The 16,606-nt window shown below is 36.3% G+C and overlaps 2 protein-coding genes across 2 annotated transcripts; one reads left to right on the forward strand and one right to left on the reverse strand.

Moving 5' to 3' along the window:
• The first annotated feature begins 305 nt into the window (after positions 1-305).
• Positions 306-9,173, forward strand: LOC18094657 (ATPase 10, plasma membrane-type). The gene is made up of 22 exons (XM_052450086.1): positions 306-583; positions 1,376-1,458; positions 1,537-1,656; positions 1,806-1,904; positions 2,041-2,178; positions 2,493-2,631; positions 2,759-2,934; positions 3,361-3,567; positions 3,754-3,873; positions 4,077-4,196; positions 4,289-4,411; positions 4,855-4,959; positions 5,183-5,327; positions 5,685-5,846; positions 6,003-6,241; positions 6,624-6,656; positions 6,776-6,857; positions 7,350-7,510; positions 7,629-7,802; positions 8,036-8,218; positions 8,322-8,485; positions 8,715-9,173. The coding sequence occupies exons 2-22, from the start codon at positions 1,393-1,395 to the stop codon at positions 8,809-8,811; spliced, it is 2,853 nt and encodes a 950-aa protein (XP_052306046.1). The 5' UTR covers positions 306-583; positions 1,376-1,392; the 3' UTR covers positions 8,812-9,173.
• Positions 9,174-10,430: 1,257 nt separating this feature from the next.
• LOC18094658 (triacylglycerol lipase OBL1) lies at positions 10,431-13,719 on the reverse strand. Its single transcript, XM_024605511.2, has 5 exons — positions 13,158-13,719; positions 12,532-12,776; positions 12,342-12,375; positions 11,397-12,157; positions 10,431-11,014 (listed from the first exon to the last, which is right to left on the reverse strand). The coding sequence occupies exons 1-5, from the start codon at positions 13,555-13,557 to the stop codon at positions 10,757-10,759; spliced, it is 1,698 nt and encodes a 565-aa protein (XP_024461279.2). The 5' UTR covers positions 13,558-13,719; the 3' UTR covers positions 10,431-10,756.
• Positions 13,720-16,606: the final 2,887 nt, after the last annotated feature.

A 16,606-nucleotide genomic window follows, 5' to 3' on the forward strand; every position in this document is an offset into this window, starting at 1 on the left:
TCTACCTAACACTACTTTACATGCAAGGATTATAAAAGAAATAATCAAATCCCATGAAGGTTTGGAACACCAACCAATCAGCCTACTTAACTAGTTTGGTGCATGTGGTAGCCTCCGACGTTCCATGTTTTGCTTGCGCATTTGGACACCCACGGCCATAAAAGGTTAGTGCCTATTTTGGAGGGAAATGGGAAGGGACAGTTAGGTTAGAACTGCAAGTTTTGAAAGGTAGCTGGGCAACGGTCTTTCCTTGCTACTTGACAGGGTAGTGGAGAGTCTTGTTTCAAACAAGCATAAGAATTTAGTCGTCTTCTAGCTCTTGAAGGAATTAATGGCTAAGCACAGATGGAGACATTGTAGGATTATATATTAGGATCATCTGCTCTTCATGAATCCCCAACCAACAGTCAGCTTCCAAATCATGATTATCTAATGATAATATATATTTGCGTTCCTTTTTAAACTTCTCATACTTCACTCCTCTCTTTCTCAGCTCTCTTAACACTCATGAAACAGAACCCTCCTCAATCCTTTCACGACTAGTGTTTCTTCAGTTTTCCAAGCTTTCCCCGATTTGACAAAGGTTAGTTGATCGATGAATGTGTGTGTTTACTCAGCTAAATATGGGGTGTTGAATTAGGTTTGTTTTGCTTCTCAGTTATGTGGGATTTCAGTGTCTTCCTTTTTTGTTGGATTTGCAATGTGACCTTAATTTTTCATGTGGGGTGCTGGATTAACGTTCAATTCAAGTCACAGTGGTTGAGCCTGGCCATTTTAAGTTTACAGTGGTGAATGCACAGGCATAGTTTAGTGCATGATCAATAGAGGAGCATAATTTAGTTCCTGACTTTAATTACCTATGGTAGGTACTACTGGTTTTGATATTATGACTATTACTATTTATAGTTTCTGCGGATTTTGAAATACCAAGTAATTAGTACATCACAGATCAAGAAATATCCTTTCAACTTCAAGGATCGGGTTGTTTGCTTTCGTGGCTCTTAGAACTTCGCCCAGGTGTAAATGCTGGAAGGGGAAAACATTGAAACATCTCAGTGTTGAGCCCGACTTGTTGACTGGACTTGTTCAGCTGAAACTGAATTGTATGCTTCGATTTGGATACATTCTATTCAACATCAATGTACATAGATAGGGTTTATAATCGAATCTCTTGCAAGCATGTCATTCTGCAGATTCATACATGTGTGTTTTCATGCAACTAAAATGGTCAAGTTGAACTTTACTTTTGCTAGTTATATATTTCAATGGAGTAGGCAAGTAGTATCCATGGCTGTGATGTAGCACCATTTATGATGCTTTAGGTTACAGAAAGTCCATATTGATGATTATGTGAAAAATCTGTTGTAATTTCCAGGTTGTGAGGCCTGAATCATGGCTGAGGATCTGGAGAAACCACTGTTGAATCCCGAGAGCTTCAACCGAGAGGGGATTGACTTGGTAAGTTCTGCAGAAATGCCACTTTTTGGAATACGCATTTCCTAGTACTAAACATTTTCAAAACTGTTTATTTGACAGGAGCGTTTGCCACTAGAGGAGGTCTTTGAGCAACTGAGAACATCACACAGAGGACTCTCGTCTGAAGATGCTGAAGCCAGATTGATGATTTTTGGTCCAAACAAACTTGAAGAGAAGCCAGTAACCACTAATTCCATTTCCATTAGTTTTTGATGCAATTAGAAAACTCAATTTTTACCATAAATCACCTTAACTGGAAAGATGATTTAAAATTCAAGAAGAAACGAATGTAAACTTCAATTCATAGAATCTCAATTGCTACTTCGCAGGAAAATAAGTTTTTGAAATTCCTTGGTTTTATGTGGAATCCTCTGTCATGGGTTATGGAAGCGGCAGCAATAATGGCAATTGCCCTTGCTAATGGTGGAGTGAGTAGTTCAACTTTGATTCCATTATTAATTTAGTATGGTTTTCTTTTCCAGCTCTTTTTCTGGGTTCTGTTTGCAACAGATTCTGATGGTGTTTTTCCGCTTTATAACTCCATTGTCGGAAATGATATTTCAGGGGCAAGGTCCTGACTGGCAGGATTTTGTAGGGATTATTTGCCTGTTGATAATCAATTCAACAATTAGTTTTATAGAGGAGAACAATGCTGGGAATGCTGCATCCGCTCTTATGGCTCGTTTAGCTCCCAAAACGAAGGTATATATCCCTTGAGCCATGCCCTTCCGCTTAATATAACGGATACAAATGTATTTGAAATGAGTGATCAACATCTTTGTTTAAGTTAGTTCTCTTTCACATGCTATTTTTTTAGAATTCTAGGTATTATGATGAAATCAACGTTATCTTGCACTAAGTTTGTTCAGACATAATCCTCAAAACATGGATTCAGTTGTGAACACCATCTTGATGATGGAGGTTTTGATGTTAATCAACAATTTTGCCTATCTGTCAGGTTTCTTTCGAGTGCCTGAATTGTTGCTCTAATCAGTAATCACCACATGTTGATGCAGGTCCTGAGAGATGGGCAGTGGAAAGAGCAAGATGCTGCTATTTTGGTGCCAGGAGATATAGTTAGCATTAAGCTTGGGGATATCATCCCTGCGGATTCTAGATTACTCGAAGGAGATTCATTAAAAATTGACCAGGCAAGTGCTTCTTACAGCTTTATATTATCTCTTAGCTAATTTACCTTTTGTCAGGTGATTTTATGTTACAGTTAAATAAACATGAGCACAAGATTTATGGAATCATAGGAAGAATCTGTTTGTGCAGTCAGCTCTTACTGGAGAATCTCTTCCTGTTACCAAGAGAACAGGCGATGAAGTTTATTCTGGCTCAACATGTAAGCAAGGTGAAATTGAAGCTGTGGTTATTGCGACAGGAGTAAACAGTTTCTTTGGAAAAGCAGCACATCTAGTTGACTCCACTGAAGTCGTTGGACATTTCCAGAAGGTAAGGATGATATATTCAAGAGAGAAAAAAAAAACAATTGGTATAAAAATATTGAAATATACATAACTTAATATTATGTTATATACAAGTTTCATTGAATTTTATTGTCTTCAAAAAGAAAAACAACGCAAGGCATGTGCAAAAATAACTAGTTCTGCTTAAATTCTCTGGCATTTAATTTGAACTTCATGGATAGAAATTGCAACTGGAAACAGTTGCATATTTGAAAATATGTCAAATGATGAGGAAAGGAGCACATATTGGAACATGTCAAATAAGTCCAGGACCAGGTGATTGCAAGTTGACAAGTTCTGAGAGTTCCGAAGTATCATCATATAATTTTCATAAATTCTGAGCAGCATTAATTAAAATTGCAGGCCGTGAGACATTAATTATAATATGACATGGTTAAAATGTCTGTGGCAGGTCCTTACCGCCATTGGGAACTTCTGCATTTGCTCTATAGCTGTTGGAATGATTCTTGAAATCATTATCATGTTCCCAGTACAGCACCGTTCATACAGGGATGGAATCAACAACCTTCTGGTTCTCTTAATCGGAGGAATACCAATAGCTATGCCAACAGTCTTGTCTGTCACACTAGCAATTGGTTCTCATCGGCTATCTCAACAGGTGCGAATCTTAAAAAAAAAAAACAAATGTACATTATGACAGTAATCTTATATATAGCTCAGTCGTTGTCAAATGATTTCAGATGTCTTTAAGATATCATAGAGTAATTCAGACAGTAAGAAACTCGTCCAGCCCAAATGATGAACTTCATCATCATATGACTCGTTTTCACCTTCATTTGTTAAGGGTGCCATTACAAAGAGGATGACAGCGATAGAAGAAATGGCAGGAATGGATGTCCTCTGCAGTGACAAAACTGGAACTCTTACCCTCAATCGCCTGACAGTTGATCGAAACCTTATCGAGGTACAGAAAGCTTATTTTTATTTCCAGGGAGCTACATCTATTTCTTCTACATCGCAGGAATATAATGCTCCTATTATTCTCACCTGTTGAAGTGATACATCTTCTGTACTGGATTTATCAGTCTCAAATATTGAACACAATCGGGCTTTTATATGCTTCATTTATCTAGACAAGCCTAACAAAAGGACTTTTATCTTCTGCAGGTTTTCAACAAAGATATGGACAAAGATATGATTGTCTTGCTTGCAGCCAGAGCATCCAGATTGGAGAATCAGGATGCTATTGATGCAGCCATAGTTAACATGCTTGCTGATCCAAAGGAGGTAGAGACTGGATAACTATTAGCTCAGGATTCTTCTGTTTGACTATATATATGTGTGTGTGAAAAAGAATGATTTTACCTTTCTGTCTGCAGGCACGTGAAAACATCAGAGAAGTGCATTTTTTACCCTTCAATCCGGTGGACAAACGTACTGCAATTACATACATTGATTCTGATGGTAATTGGTATCGAGCTAGCAAAGGAGCTCCTGAGCAGGTATCGCCTTCAATATGTTCAATTTCAAAATTGCTATAAGATTTCTAAACTGCTAAACTGAATCAAGTTTGAGGTTGCAATGATCGATAATATCCCATTTCCAATTTGATATTCTTTAATGTCTGTTGTCTACAAAATTTAGTTGTGGCCTTCGATAACATTGTTAAAAAAATACATTTATCGCTCTCCTTATTGAATATCAACTTTCAGCTATCTCTATACTCACCCTTCACAAATTTCATTATTGCGTTCTGAGTTGCGAGAAACTCTGGCTGCCTCTTGACTTTATGATTAAACTAACAGACCTAGAAGTATAAGTTGATTTGGAAAATTAGTTTTTTATTGATAAAAAATCATTTCTTAGTTCATGTATAAAAAACAATTTAGCTTTCACGTATTTTGTAGCAGAGCATGAAACTGTTTCGTATTTTCTATAATTTCAGATTCTAAATATGAGCAAAGAGAAGGACGAGATCTCTGGAAAAGTGCATGCCATCATTGAAAAATTTGCCGAAAGAGGCTTGCGATCACTTGGAGTTGCATTTCAGGTACACAGATTGCATCTCTCTCTTTTCTCATTGATGTTTGGTGTATGTATTGACCTTTTACATACCATATATATCAAGAAACTGGTTGTTCTATGATAAAGATAATGATATATAATTTCATGAAAATGATTTGTCTCATTGAGAACGAAGTATTTCTAGCAAATTACACTTTGTGATGCCCTTGAATTCTCATTCATCATAAACATACCCCTTTCTGATGCAGGAAGTTCCTGAAAAAACTAGGGAAAGTCCTGGAGGTCCTTGGACGTTTTGTGGGTTGTTGCCCTTGTTTGATCCTCCTAGGCATGATAGTGCTGAGACCATCCGCAGAGCACTAAACCTTGGAGTTAATGTCAAGATGATTACAGGTACATGCAAATTTCTTGTGATATTTAAGAGCTTGTATACAATGAGTACTTTGCTAGTTTGGGTAAGAATGTTCATATCTGTGAAAACTTGAACAGAATTTTTCTTCTTCTGAGAGACTGGGAGCATGATGTCTTGAAATGATCCTATTAAAAAAAAAAATGTGGCTGTTGTCATTACATTGGATCGGATTTTCAGTATGTTTAATTTCTTTCAATTACAATCAAGCGTATCAATTTATCACCAATACTTCATTACGGCTGTCCACACAATTTAGACAACCAATGCATCTTGATGCCCCAATGAGTGGCTTTTGCAGAAATGTTGAAGAAAACTAATTTGTAAATATGCTAATGAAGGTGATCAACTGGCAATTGCAAAGGAGACAGGAAGACGACTTGGCATGGGAACGAACATGTACCCCTCTTCAACACTGTTAGGACGGGACAGGGATGAAAATGAAGCTCTTCCTGTCGACGAGCTCATTGAAAAGGCAGATGGCTTTGCTGGTGTATTTCCAGGTATTTAACTCATCATCTTTTTTTATTATTATTATTTCAAAGAAGTTAATGCTGACTACTTGTGACTTTTTACTTTTATGTATGCATTTATGTTCGTAAACTTTGATGCAATTCTTACATCTGATTTCTTTTTTCTGATTGCTATGCAACTTCCAGAGCACAAATACGAAATTGTTAAAATTTTACAAGAAAAGAAGCATGTGGTTGGAATGACTGGAGATGGTGTGAATGATGCACCTGCTTTGAAGAAAGCAGATATTGGAATAGCAGTGGCAGATTCTACAGATGCTGCGAGAAGTGCTTCTGATATTGTCTTGACCGAGCCTGGTCTAAGTGTGATTATCAGTGCTGTCTTAACTAGCAGAGCTATATTCCAAAGAATGAAGAACTATACAGTTTAGTGTCAATCCTTTCTTCTAAATATGTCATTTTTACTGTCCTACTTTTGTTTTACTTTGATCTATAGTCTTATTTAATGTAGAAAAGAAAAATGCTAGCCACAGATGCAGGGTACATTTATGAATCGAATTGAATGAACCAGTCACTGTTTTAATTATACAAGATCACTAGATAATTATTTTAAAGCAGGAGATAAATCTGAGTGGAAGTAATTTTTGTTGGCCAATATAAATAAGCATGCAAAGTACATCATAGAGTCTGTAGGATTGCCGATGCAATAGCTTATCGTGTTTTTTAACGTTACCAGTTGTGTTTCTTTCATGTCTTGCTTCTGAATTAATTTAATGAGAAAACTGATTATCCTGCATGCATTTGCAGATATATGCCGTCTCCATAACCATTAGGATTGTGGTAAGCTGGATTTTTTTGTACTTGTTTAGCCACTGTTCAATTTCCTGAACATCTGCCTTAAAAGCTCTTGCATTTTGCTTCAGTTTTCAGTTAATGTTTTAAATTCAATTGCTTTGCAGCTTGGTTTTGCGCTTCTAGCTTTGATATGGGAATATGACTTCCCACCTTTCATGGTTCTGATAATAGCAATACTCAATGATGGTAATGTATATCAAAACATAAAAGCTTTTCCTATTTCTTTTCTTCCCTCTGGGTGACTTACTGATCCTTTACATTTTTTCTAAAAATCTGATAACAGAGTGAACTAAATGGTATTGATTGGTGTTCAGACACAAAACAGACTAAAATAAAAATACAATAGAGTACGGAAAGAATATTTCCAAACCCAGTTTGCAGTGCTAGCTCTATGCAAATGACTGCGGGAAATAAATGGATTCGGAAGCAGCGTCTTCTGTAGTTGTCATCCACAGTGCCTCTCTCTGGCATAAGAAGTTTATTTCAAACACAGAACTTGTTTACCAAATGGATTGATGAGGACACTGCATTATCTGATTAACTATAATGTAACAGTATCCTGAAGCATGCATACGTATTATACAGAAATTATGAAAGAAGGATTCTTGTAACAGAAGGATAGCATTATAAACAGCTTTGCATGATATTTAAGAAGGTTATTGTGCTATTTTATTTTAGGGACCATAATGACTATCTCGCAAGATCGAGTTAAGCCATCTCCAAGGCCTGACAGTTGGAAGCTTGAAGAGATATTTGCGACAGGCATTGTCATCGGCACATATCTTGCTTTGGTCACTGTCCTGTTTTACTGGATTGTGATCGATACAAATTTCTTCGAGGTATCAGACATATGGTAGTTCCTTTGTGCTGGTTTTAATATAGTGACATTTTGTGGTGAATATTGGCTGTGTTTTCCCCATATTGATATTGGTGGCTATTAATCATGTCTGTGTGCAGACACACTTCCATGTGAGGTCTATCTCCAGCAACACTGAGGAAGTCTCTTCGGCCGTGTATCTACAAGTCAGCATCATCAGCCAGGCTTTAATATTTGTTACGCGTAGTCAAAGTTGGTCGTTCCTTGAGAGGCCTGGAATTCTCTTGATGTGTGCATTTGTGGTGGCTCAACTGGTAAGCTTGTACCCAAGGAAAGCTCCTAAATGGGCTCTATCTTTCAATCATTCTCGCATATTCAACATTCAGGAAATCCTGTTTGAAAATGCCTAACCAGAGCCTTAATTTTTTAATTGATATTGGCCATTTGGGCCAAATTCTTATGTGTTCTTTCACAAACTTCACTTCGGAACAAAATGAGACCTGTTGGAGTTATAATACATTTCTGACTGTCGTTTCTTGATGTTTAGGTGGCCACTATAATTGCTGTCTATGCACATATTAGCTTTGCTTATATTAGAGGCATTGGATGGGGATGGGCTGGTGTCATATGGTTGTATAGTTTGGTCTTCTACGTACCACTGGATATTATCAAGTTCACAATTCGTTATGCCTTGAGTGGAGAAGCATGGAATCTCTTATTTGATAGAAAGGTTAGTGAAGTTGGGTTTTGTCATTCATCGCTTAAGGAATGTGCCATGGCTTGAAATGTCTCTATACGCTTTTTTTCTTTCTGTTCTTTTTTTTTTTCAACAGACTGCTTTTTCTACAAAGAAAGATTATGGAAAGGAAGATAGGGAAGCTAAGTGGATACTTTCCCAGAGGAGTCTACAAGGGTTGATGGCAACAGACCAAGATTTCAATGGCAGGAGATCAACTTTGATTGCCGAACAGGCCAGACGGCGTGCAGAAATAGCTAGGTACTCTTTTAGACTTTAATCGCTTCTTGTTGAGACCTATTGCATGATTACCTTGAGCTTTGGTCAGTTTCAAGCAATATTTGTCTCCCAGTTACATGCTAAGTGTATATATCTTAGCTTGCAGCTACCAATTTATGCCTTCGGTGATATTCATGTCCAAATTTCATTCCCAAAAGCTAATATACTTTTAAGTTGAATGAACTTGCTGAATAACTTTTGAACTTTGCAGACTGGGGGAGATCCACACCTTGAGAGGACATGTAGAATCGGTAGTCAGGCTCAAAAATCTGGACTTAAATTTAATTCAAACAGCTCATACGGTTTGAAGACATGATATAAACAATGTATCTTTCAATTTTCCTGTGAAGAAAACTTGACAGAAGTTGCTCACATAACTACTGTGGAGCATGATCTGCTAGAGGAATTGACATTTGTTATAGGAGTCGTTCAGAACGCACCTGTAACTCCTACAAGATATAATCTCCAGATGTTTTTGTCCAGAGCACATCTTAAGAAGGTATCTTCAGAGAGTAACTGATGCCATTTCCTAGTATGTATTGCGATTCTTTTGACACGCTATTTGTGTTGAGGTTTGGGAATTCTTGTATTTGTTTGCAGAGTTTTTACTGTCATATTTAAGCAGTTTACAGTAATAAAAGCTACTCGACAGAGTGGAATTTTCACATTATTTGATTCAGGAATTATGAATATTGAATAGATGGTATGAAGGTGGATTCTTCGCAATATAGTAAAAAACACTCCAGTTGCAGGTACTTGCATATTATGAGCCAATAAGCTTGATGGCACTAGCTGCATTATCACAGCGACTTCATTAAGCTTCAAAGACTGCATGCTATGAGAAAATGAGGGTTTCACTGGAGTTAGGCTACAGACATTCCAACGAGTTCTTATTAGGGGTGAGCAAAAAAACTGATAAACTGATTAAACTGAAAAAACAAAAACAAAATAACTGAAAAAACCAAACCGAAAAAAAAAAACCGAGTTAACCGATTAAAAAATCACAAAAAAATTCTGGTTCAGTTCGGTTTCGGTTTCCAAAATCTGAAATTGATTGAACCGAATCAAACTGAACCGGTTCAACCAGGCCAACACTTAAAAAAAAAACAAGTATAAATTAATAGGATGTTTTTTAACCCTAAACCTAAAGTAGCATTCCTAAATACAAAACCAGTCGCTGCTCTCTGTATCTCTCCCCTCCCTTTGCTCCCTGCATCTCTCAATTCTCTCCTTCTCTAGATCTTAACCAACAAGCCCCCCTCATACAGGCACACACACAAACACCTACTCGATAAACCTCACAGACGACTCCTCCACTTTTTCTTCTTCTTCATCGAACTCGAACACACTAGCTATGACTCACTCATAGGGAGCTTCTTCAGTTGCTATTGAAGCTTTCATGCAACAACAACAAAAAAACGAGGCAGTCCTCTACATGCAAAAGGTTATGCCATGGCTGATGTACATGTTCTTGATAAGAATTGGGTTGCTAAAAGCAAACCCCTGTTTTATCTTGTACATATTCTTGATAAGGATTCAAACCTCTGTTTTGGCTTGTATAGATTCTTGATAAGAATTGGATTGCTAAAAGCAAACCTCTGTTTTGACTTGTACAGAAATTGCATCATTTCCTAGATTTCCAAGCTAGCGAACCGAACTGATTGGTTTGGAAGGGAAAAAAACAGAACCGAACCGAACCGAAATTAATCGGTTTGAATCGGTTTTCGGTTCAATTCGGTTCAAAAACTTTTAAAAAACAATTTTGATTTGGTTGTTTATTTTGGTCCAAAACCGAACCGAACCGAAAATGCTCAGCCCTAGTTCTTATAGAAACACAAAATTTTAGTCAAAGGAATGACACGAAACCAATCACAGGCACAAAACCTATACAACCTAATACCCCCACAGCAAAAAGATACCTAGCAAATTGGCAAGCTACTACTTAGCAGATTTCATCCCAGTTTATCAAAAATTTCACAATTAGATCCTCTGCCTGACAGGCATTACAAACCCAGGAATATAAACTGAACAGCGCAATTTTTTTCTGCAATAGAAACTCAAATATTTTGGACAGACAGACACTGGTAAGTACTACATAATCCAAAGGGCATGAAAGAAAGGTGCTTTGACATCAAAATGGAAACCAGAACCCAAAAGCGTAAGAAATAATGTAGACAACTAGACATTCTATCCATGATAAAGCAAGCATTTCATCTTGGCACCACCACCAACATTATTTGCAACAGAAGCCTATCAGAAAGAAGACATTTGAACAACTCGCTCTTTTCCCAGTCTTACCGAGTTAACATAATCTGTGGGGCAATGTGCAGCAATCCCAGGGAGAGCCAGTCCCATTATCCTGACCAACACCATGAACCAACTTTCTTTGTACTCTCGCCCGTGGGTGTAGCCGATTATGAAACTTCTTATTAACTCCCATATAGCATTCAGATGTGCCGAAATAACATTTCTCAACCCATAGAGGTTGGGGTCTGGCTCCTCATCCACTTTCTTCAAATATGCAAACCAAAAGGAAGAAACAAAATCATCAGGAACCACTTACTAAGAAAAAAAAAGATTAGAAAGCCGTTTTAAGATAACAATGATCACATGTGTAGTGGAAGTGGTTTATTTTTCGTTAAAAATTTCGTAATGGATTAGAAGTACCAGTATTTCTACAGCATAACAAATAAAAAGTGCACTCCGATTCAATCAGATGACTTCTTCCTTTCTGCCATTAGAATTGTGAGAAGGAGCAGAGACAGATGCCTCAGAATTGGCAAAGGGTTGAGATGTTTCATATTCTTTAAAAGGGAACATTTCAATGAAGAAAAAGCGCAGCATTTTACGCAGATAGTAAGAAAAAGATCAATTGGAGGCAGAATGTACGTACTTGTTCAATATAGAGGCTGTTATAATAAAGGCACACTCCGAAATGTTTATACAAGAAGGTTTTGTCATCGTAAGGCAATCTAGGGACAAGATCATAGCTGTAAACCACCCTGAAGTATTTAGGAACAGGATACTCCAAATGGGCTTCCATGAACTTTGCTAGCTGCCGGTTCCCAATCCTTGGCTGCCCAAATGTGTAAACCCCAAGCAACCTTTTCATGACATCCATCTGTTGGTGCAGCACCAACACAGATGGGAACAAAATAGCAAGTGCACCACCTAAGCTATGCCCAGTGACTATAAATTTCGCATTCTTGTGCTCCACGAGTAAGCTCTTGAGCTTCTTTCTCACTGTATAGTATGCAGTCTTCTTCACCATTTCTGGCGGGAACTTCTTATGACCTACTGCAGTGGCTCTGTCAGAATCAGAAGAACGGTCCAATTCATTTTGTTCCATGTCAGAATCAGTATTTGATAATAGTGATCCAGAACCTTCATAATCGTGATTGAAATTTGTGTTCTTCATCTGAAGGAGATATTGGAAGGTGGTAGTATCATCTCTGTTGCCCAAACCTAATGCTTCTAAGAATCCCATGTGGACTTTTCCCAGTTTTGGAATCTCATACCAAGAGTAATCAAAATCAGTATCCCAATCATAAGAGTCAAAAGGTTCCGTGCCCCGAAAGCTGATCAATATTAAGTTTGCATCCTTGGGCTTGTCACAAAGAATGAACACTTGAGTGGAAAATTCCTTTTGAAAATCTATCAAGGCATCATTAACCAAGAAAAAGAGGGAAAAGCACCAAACACTTGATCAGAAGATCAAAGTAATTATTTGCTGATAACCAAGTACAGGAATACTATTTTATAGACAATGAGAGAAAGGTTGGAAAGTTCGAAATCTTCCACTTAATACAACTCTATCCAAAATTTGTTGCATGCTTACCATTCCAGCAGTTGTAGAAGTCCACAAAATGCATCTGTTGTTTTGTCAGAAGTTCATATTATTATATTAGTTGCTATCAGAAATACATATGTTACCAGTCAATCAAAATTACATCATTCAATGAAATTAATTGAATGCAAGAAAAACAAGCAGAAAAATTGAGGGAGACGCAGAAGTTAGGGTTGCTTGCCTTCCAGTGATGAACAACAATACTTCGAACAACTTTAGCGTTCTCATAAGCTAATTTGGATGCCATGATACAGAGGTCCATATGAGCGCGGTTCCCTATTTCTTCTGTGATTGTTTTCTCTGCGGAAACCGAATGATCTATTTGTTCCAGCAAGTTTTCAGCTCTGTATAGGTCTATTCGCCCATCCAAATGCCCGATGCTACTTATAAAAGTCTCGGTGTCTCTCTGCGGTGTCACCACCTTTCCTGCATTTCCATGATAATCAGAATAACCTTTTTAATAGACCAGTAGTACTGTAACCATAACAAAGTCTACACGTTACCAGTAAGACAATTTAAGTCAGTTCCTTAAAAGATGGTTTTTCGATACATCCACCAACAAATCCAAAACTTGCCATTATAAACTGATGTATAAACTGCCAGACATGAACCTAGGCTGTTTATCTTTCATAACCAAGCAAGAACATTGCAAGTCTTTCTGAAACCATATTATACATGTAAAGGAAATCAAGCACCAATTCTAGCTACTGTAATCAGTACAGACATATACAAGCATGTATCTTATTCAAAATAGAAACAGAAAGAAAGGGAATTAATCGAAGAGTATAGGCAGGATTGGCGATATACCTTGGAGAAAGTTGAGAAATAAGCCCATGATGCCACCATTCTGAAACAAGAGATTGAGAAAGAAATCAACCACAAAACCAGTGTACTCCAAGGGCTTGCCAAATAAGGAGATGATCTTCCGAGCAATAATAGACACCAATATAATCCACCTATGATCAGCTGCCTCCTCACCCATAATTCCCTCTTCTGAGCTCTCTAAGAATCTCACACCACTTCCTATGTCGGCCCATGCCAAGTACCTCAACAAGTCCAACATTCCTCCCTTTTCTGGCCTCACTATCAGATAGTTGGTAATGCTTTCTTCACTCTTCTCTTGATCATCGGTGTTGTTTTCAAATTTTGTAGCAGTACTAGTCGCAGCCGCCATGAATACAGTCCCTCCTATCTTTTTGGTGGACATTCAAGATTCAAGATTGAGTGTTTTGGTAGGTGTTCAAGATGGAGTACTTAGGAGAATTAAAGAAGAGAACAAAAACTCTATTAATGATGGTTTGGTAAAGATGGTAGAGATCATGTCTATCACTTGAAACAAACTGACACAGTGGATATGATCTGATTAGAATCTCTCACCGTATTTATACCTTTTCACTTGATGACATTTTTGGATATAAATGAAGGCTAAGTCACGTCACGGCCCACGAGTGCAACCATGGAATGGGCACCGAAGCAAAAAAAAAAACAATAACCAAATGCCGTTGAGACCTCATGGTAACACTTGTCTTTGTGACTCGTTTCTCATTTAGCGACATGCCAATTCTGGGCCTCAACCCTTCAACTGTCCACCCATATTGAAGAATCTTTTTCTAATACAGGCTGAAGATAGAATAGAAGGCAGAATGCACAGTTCAGGCCATGGGCTATTCTCAATTTCCAGAACTGAAACCATTATCATCATGATAAGATCAAGTTGCCCAGATGGATAACCATGTCAGTTTCTAATAGAAAATTTTACTTTTGATTGTTGGCAATGCAATAACTACTCTTGGGTTTTCACAGCTGAAGTTCTCTGTTACATGCATGTGATAGTTTCTTGGCGTATAATTTAATAATCTTGGCATGATACAGGATGTTTTCCATGACATTCTTATCCTATATATTTCTTGATTAAAAAAAATGGAGATATGGCGATGCAAACAGAGATTTCAACATGCAATTCTTGCTTTCTCGTTTTGGAAAGAACTACGTCAAATTACGGCTGTTAGCAATCAACTTTGTCCTTTTGGGTTAACAAACATTAGCAGGACGTCCAGCAGAGTTTGCTTATACGCACTCAATTTCTTTTTGCAACTCCACGCAACATTCTAGCACTTGTAAGATTCAGGCAGCAACCTGGTACAACTGTGCAAAGGAATAATCTTACGTTGGTGGTTGAAATTAAAAAGCGACAGCACTTGAAACTGAAAAGTGTGGCTACTGCTACCTCGCCTCTTTGATGATAGTAGCCAGATAGCAATATGAATACTTGTAGTTAATTGAAGGGCATTTTGATATCACTTTCGTTTTTTGTTTTCAATATTTCTTGAAAAATAATAATCTGCAGGGTACGAAAATCACACTTTAGATCAGCCAAGTCAAGCAGGACCCCCCAAATCCATCGGCCTCAACCCTTTAATAGTTTTTTTTTTCAAATTGTTCAAAAAAACAAATTTACTATTTATTCCAATTACTTTTAGCTTATTATTAACAATACTCTAAAAGGTGTGGGGAAATCCTTGTTTCTTTACATCCAAAAGCACCGTGAATTACAACAGTAATCAACAGTGCATTTTTCCTTCTTCTTCTTTTGCATTTTTTTTCAACTTTTCCCTTTCTTTTTTTTTTCAAAATTACTTTTTTTTTCAACTTTTCTATTTTTATTTTTTTTTGCATTTATTTTTTTTTACAAAATTATTTTTGTTGATTTTACTTTTTAAATATTAACCTGGTTAAAAATTTCACTTTGTAATTTTTTTTCTTTAAAATACTATGGATTGTTGCGGTGTTTTCCCATATAGTTTTTCTATTTTATTTTTTTATTTTTCAAAATTATATTTGTCGATTGTTTTTTAATATTGAGCTGATTGAGAATTTAGTTTTGTAATATTTTTTCTTTAAAACATTGTTGATTGCTACAGTGTTTCTCCGCATTGTTTTTTTTTATGATTTTCTCCGAAATTATCTTCTTTTATTTTATTTTTTAATATTGAGCTGGTTAAAATTTACAGTTACAATATGTGAGGAAAGCACTGTAACTTTCCTCGAAATTACTATTGATTGCTACAGTGTTTTTTCCCACATGGTTTTTTTCTGTTTTTGTTATGTTTTTCCCTAAAATTATCTTTGTCAATTTTATTTTTTAAATATTAAGCTGGTTAAAAATTGCAATTACAAGTAAATACAAGTTTTTCCTCACAGAACACTATGGATTAATACAGTTTTTCCTCACAAGGTTTTTTTCCAGTTTCTTTTGTGTTTTTTTTTTGTAATATTTTTTTCCAAAATTATCTTCGTCGATTTGATTTTTTTTTAATATTGAGTTGGTTAGAATTTAACTTTGTAATAAAGCTTAATAATGTGGGGAAAGTACTGTAGCTTTCCTCACAAAACATTGTGGATTGCTATAGTATCTCTCCGCATGATTTTTTTTCTTATAATTTTTTTCAAATTATCTTTGTCAATTTTATTTTTTTTAATATTGAGTTGTTTGAGAGTTACAATTACAAGTCGTTACAAATAAGGCAAAATCATGTGGGGAAGCACTGTAGCTTTCATCACAAAACACTGTGAATTGCTACAGTGTTTCCAACATGATTTTTTTCCCTTTTTTGGTGTTCGTTTTGTTATTTTTTTTTTAAAATTATCTCTGTCAATTTTGTTTTTAATATTGAGCTGATTAAGAATTTAGCTTTGTAATTTTTTTTCTTTAAAACAGTACTGTAAATTGTTGCAGTGTTTTTCCATATGATTTTTTTCTAAAATTATCTTTGTCGATTTTTTTTTTTAATATTGGGTTAGTTAAGAATTATAATTACAATAAAGCTAAATCATATGAGGAAAGCGTTGTAGTTTTTCTCACAAAACACTATGGATTGCTACAATATTTCTGTAAATTGTTTTTTATTTTATTTTATTGGGGAAAACACTATAGTTTTCCTCACAAAACATTGTCAATTGCTACAACATTTTTTCTCATGGGTTTTTTCCTTCCAAAATTATCTTTGTTGGTTTTTTAAAAAAATATTAAGTTGGTAGAGAATTTAGCTTTGTAATTTTTTTTTCTTTTTATTAACAGAAAAGTTAAATCATGTGGCGAAAGCACTGTATCTTTCCTCACAAAACACTGTTGATTGCTACAAATCATTTTGTTCAGTCTCTAAGTTTTTGATCACGAGCACAACTTTTTTTTCCGTCATGAAATATTTGCTCCATCATACTTTTAGTTTCTATTACTTATCTAGCGCCGGTTCACA

Source organism: Populus trichocarpa, chromosome 1 (genome assembly GCF_000002775.5).
Source record: "Populus trichocarpa isolate Nisqually-1 chromosome 1, P.trichocarpa_v4.1, whole genome shotgun sequence".
In the NCBI taxonomy this organism is placed as follows: Eukaryota; Viridiplantae; Streptophyta; class Magnoliopsida; order Malpighiales; family Salicaceae; genus Populus; species Populus trichocarpa.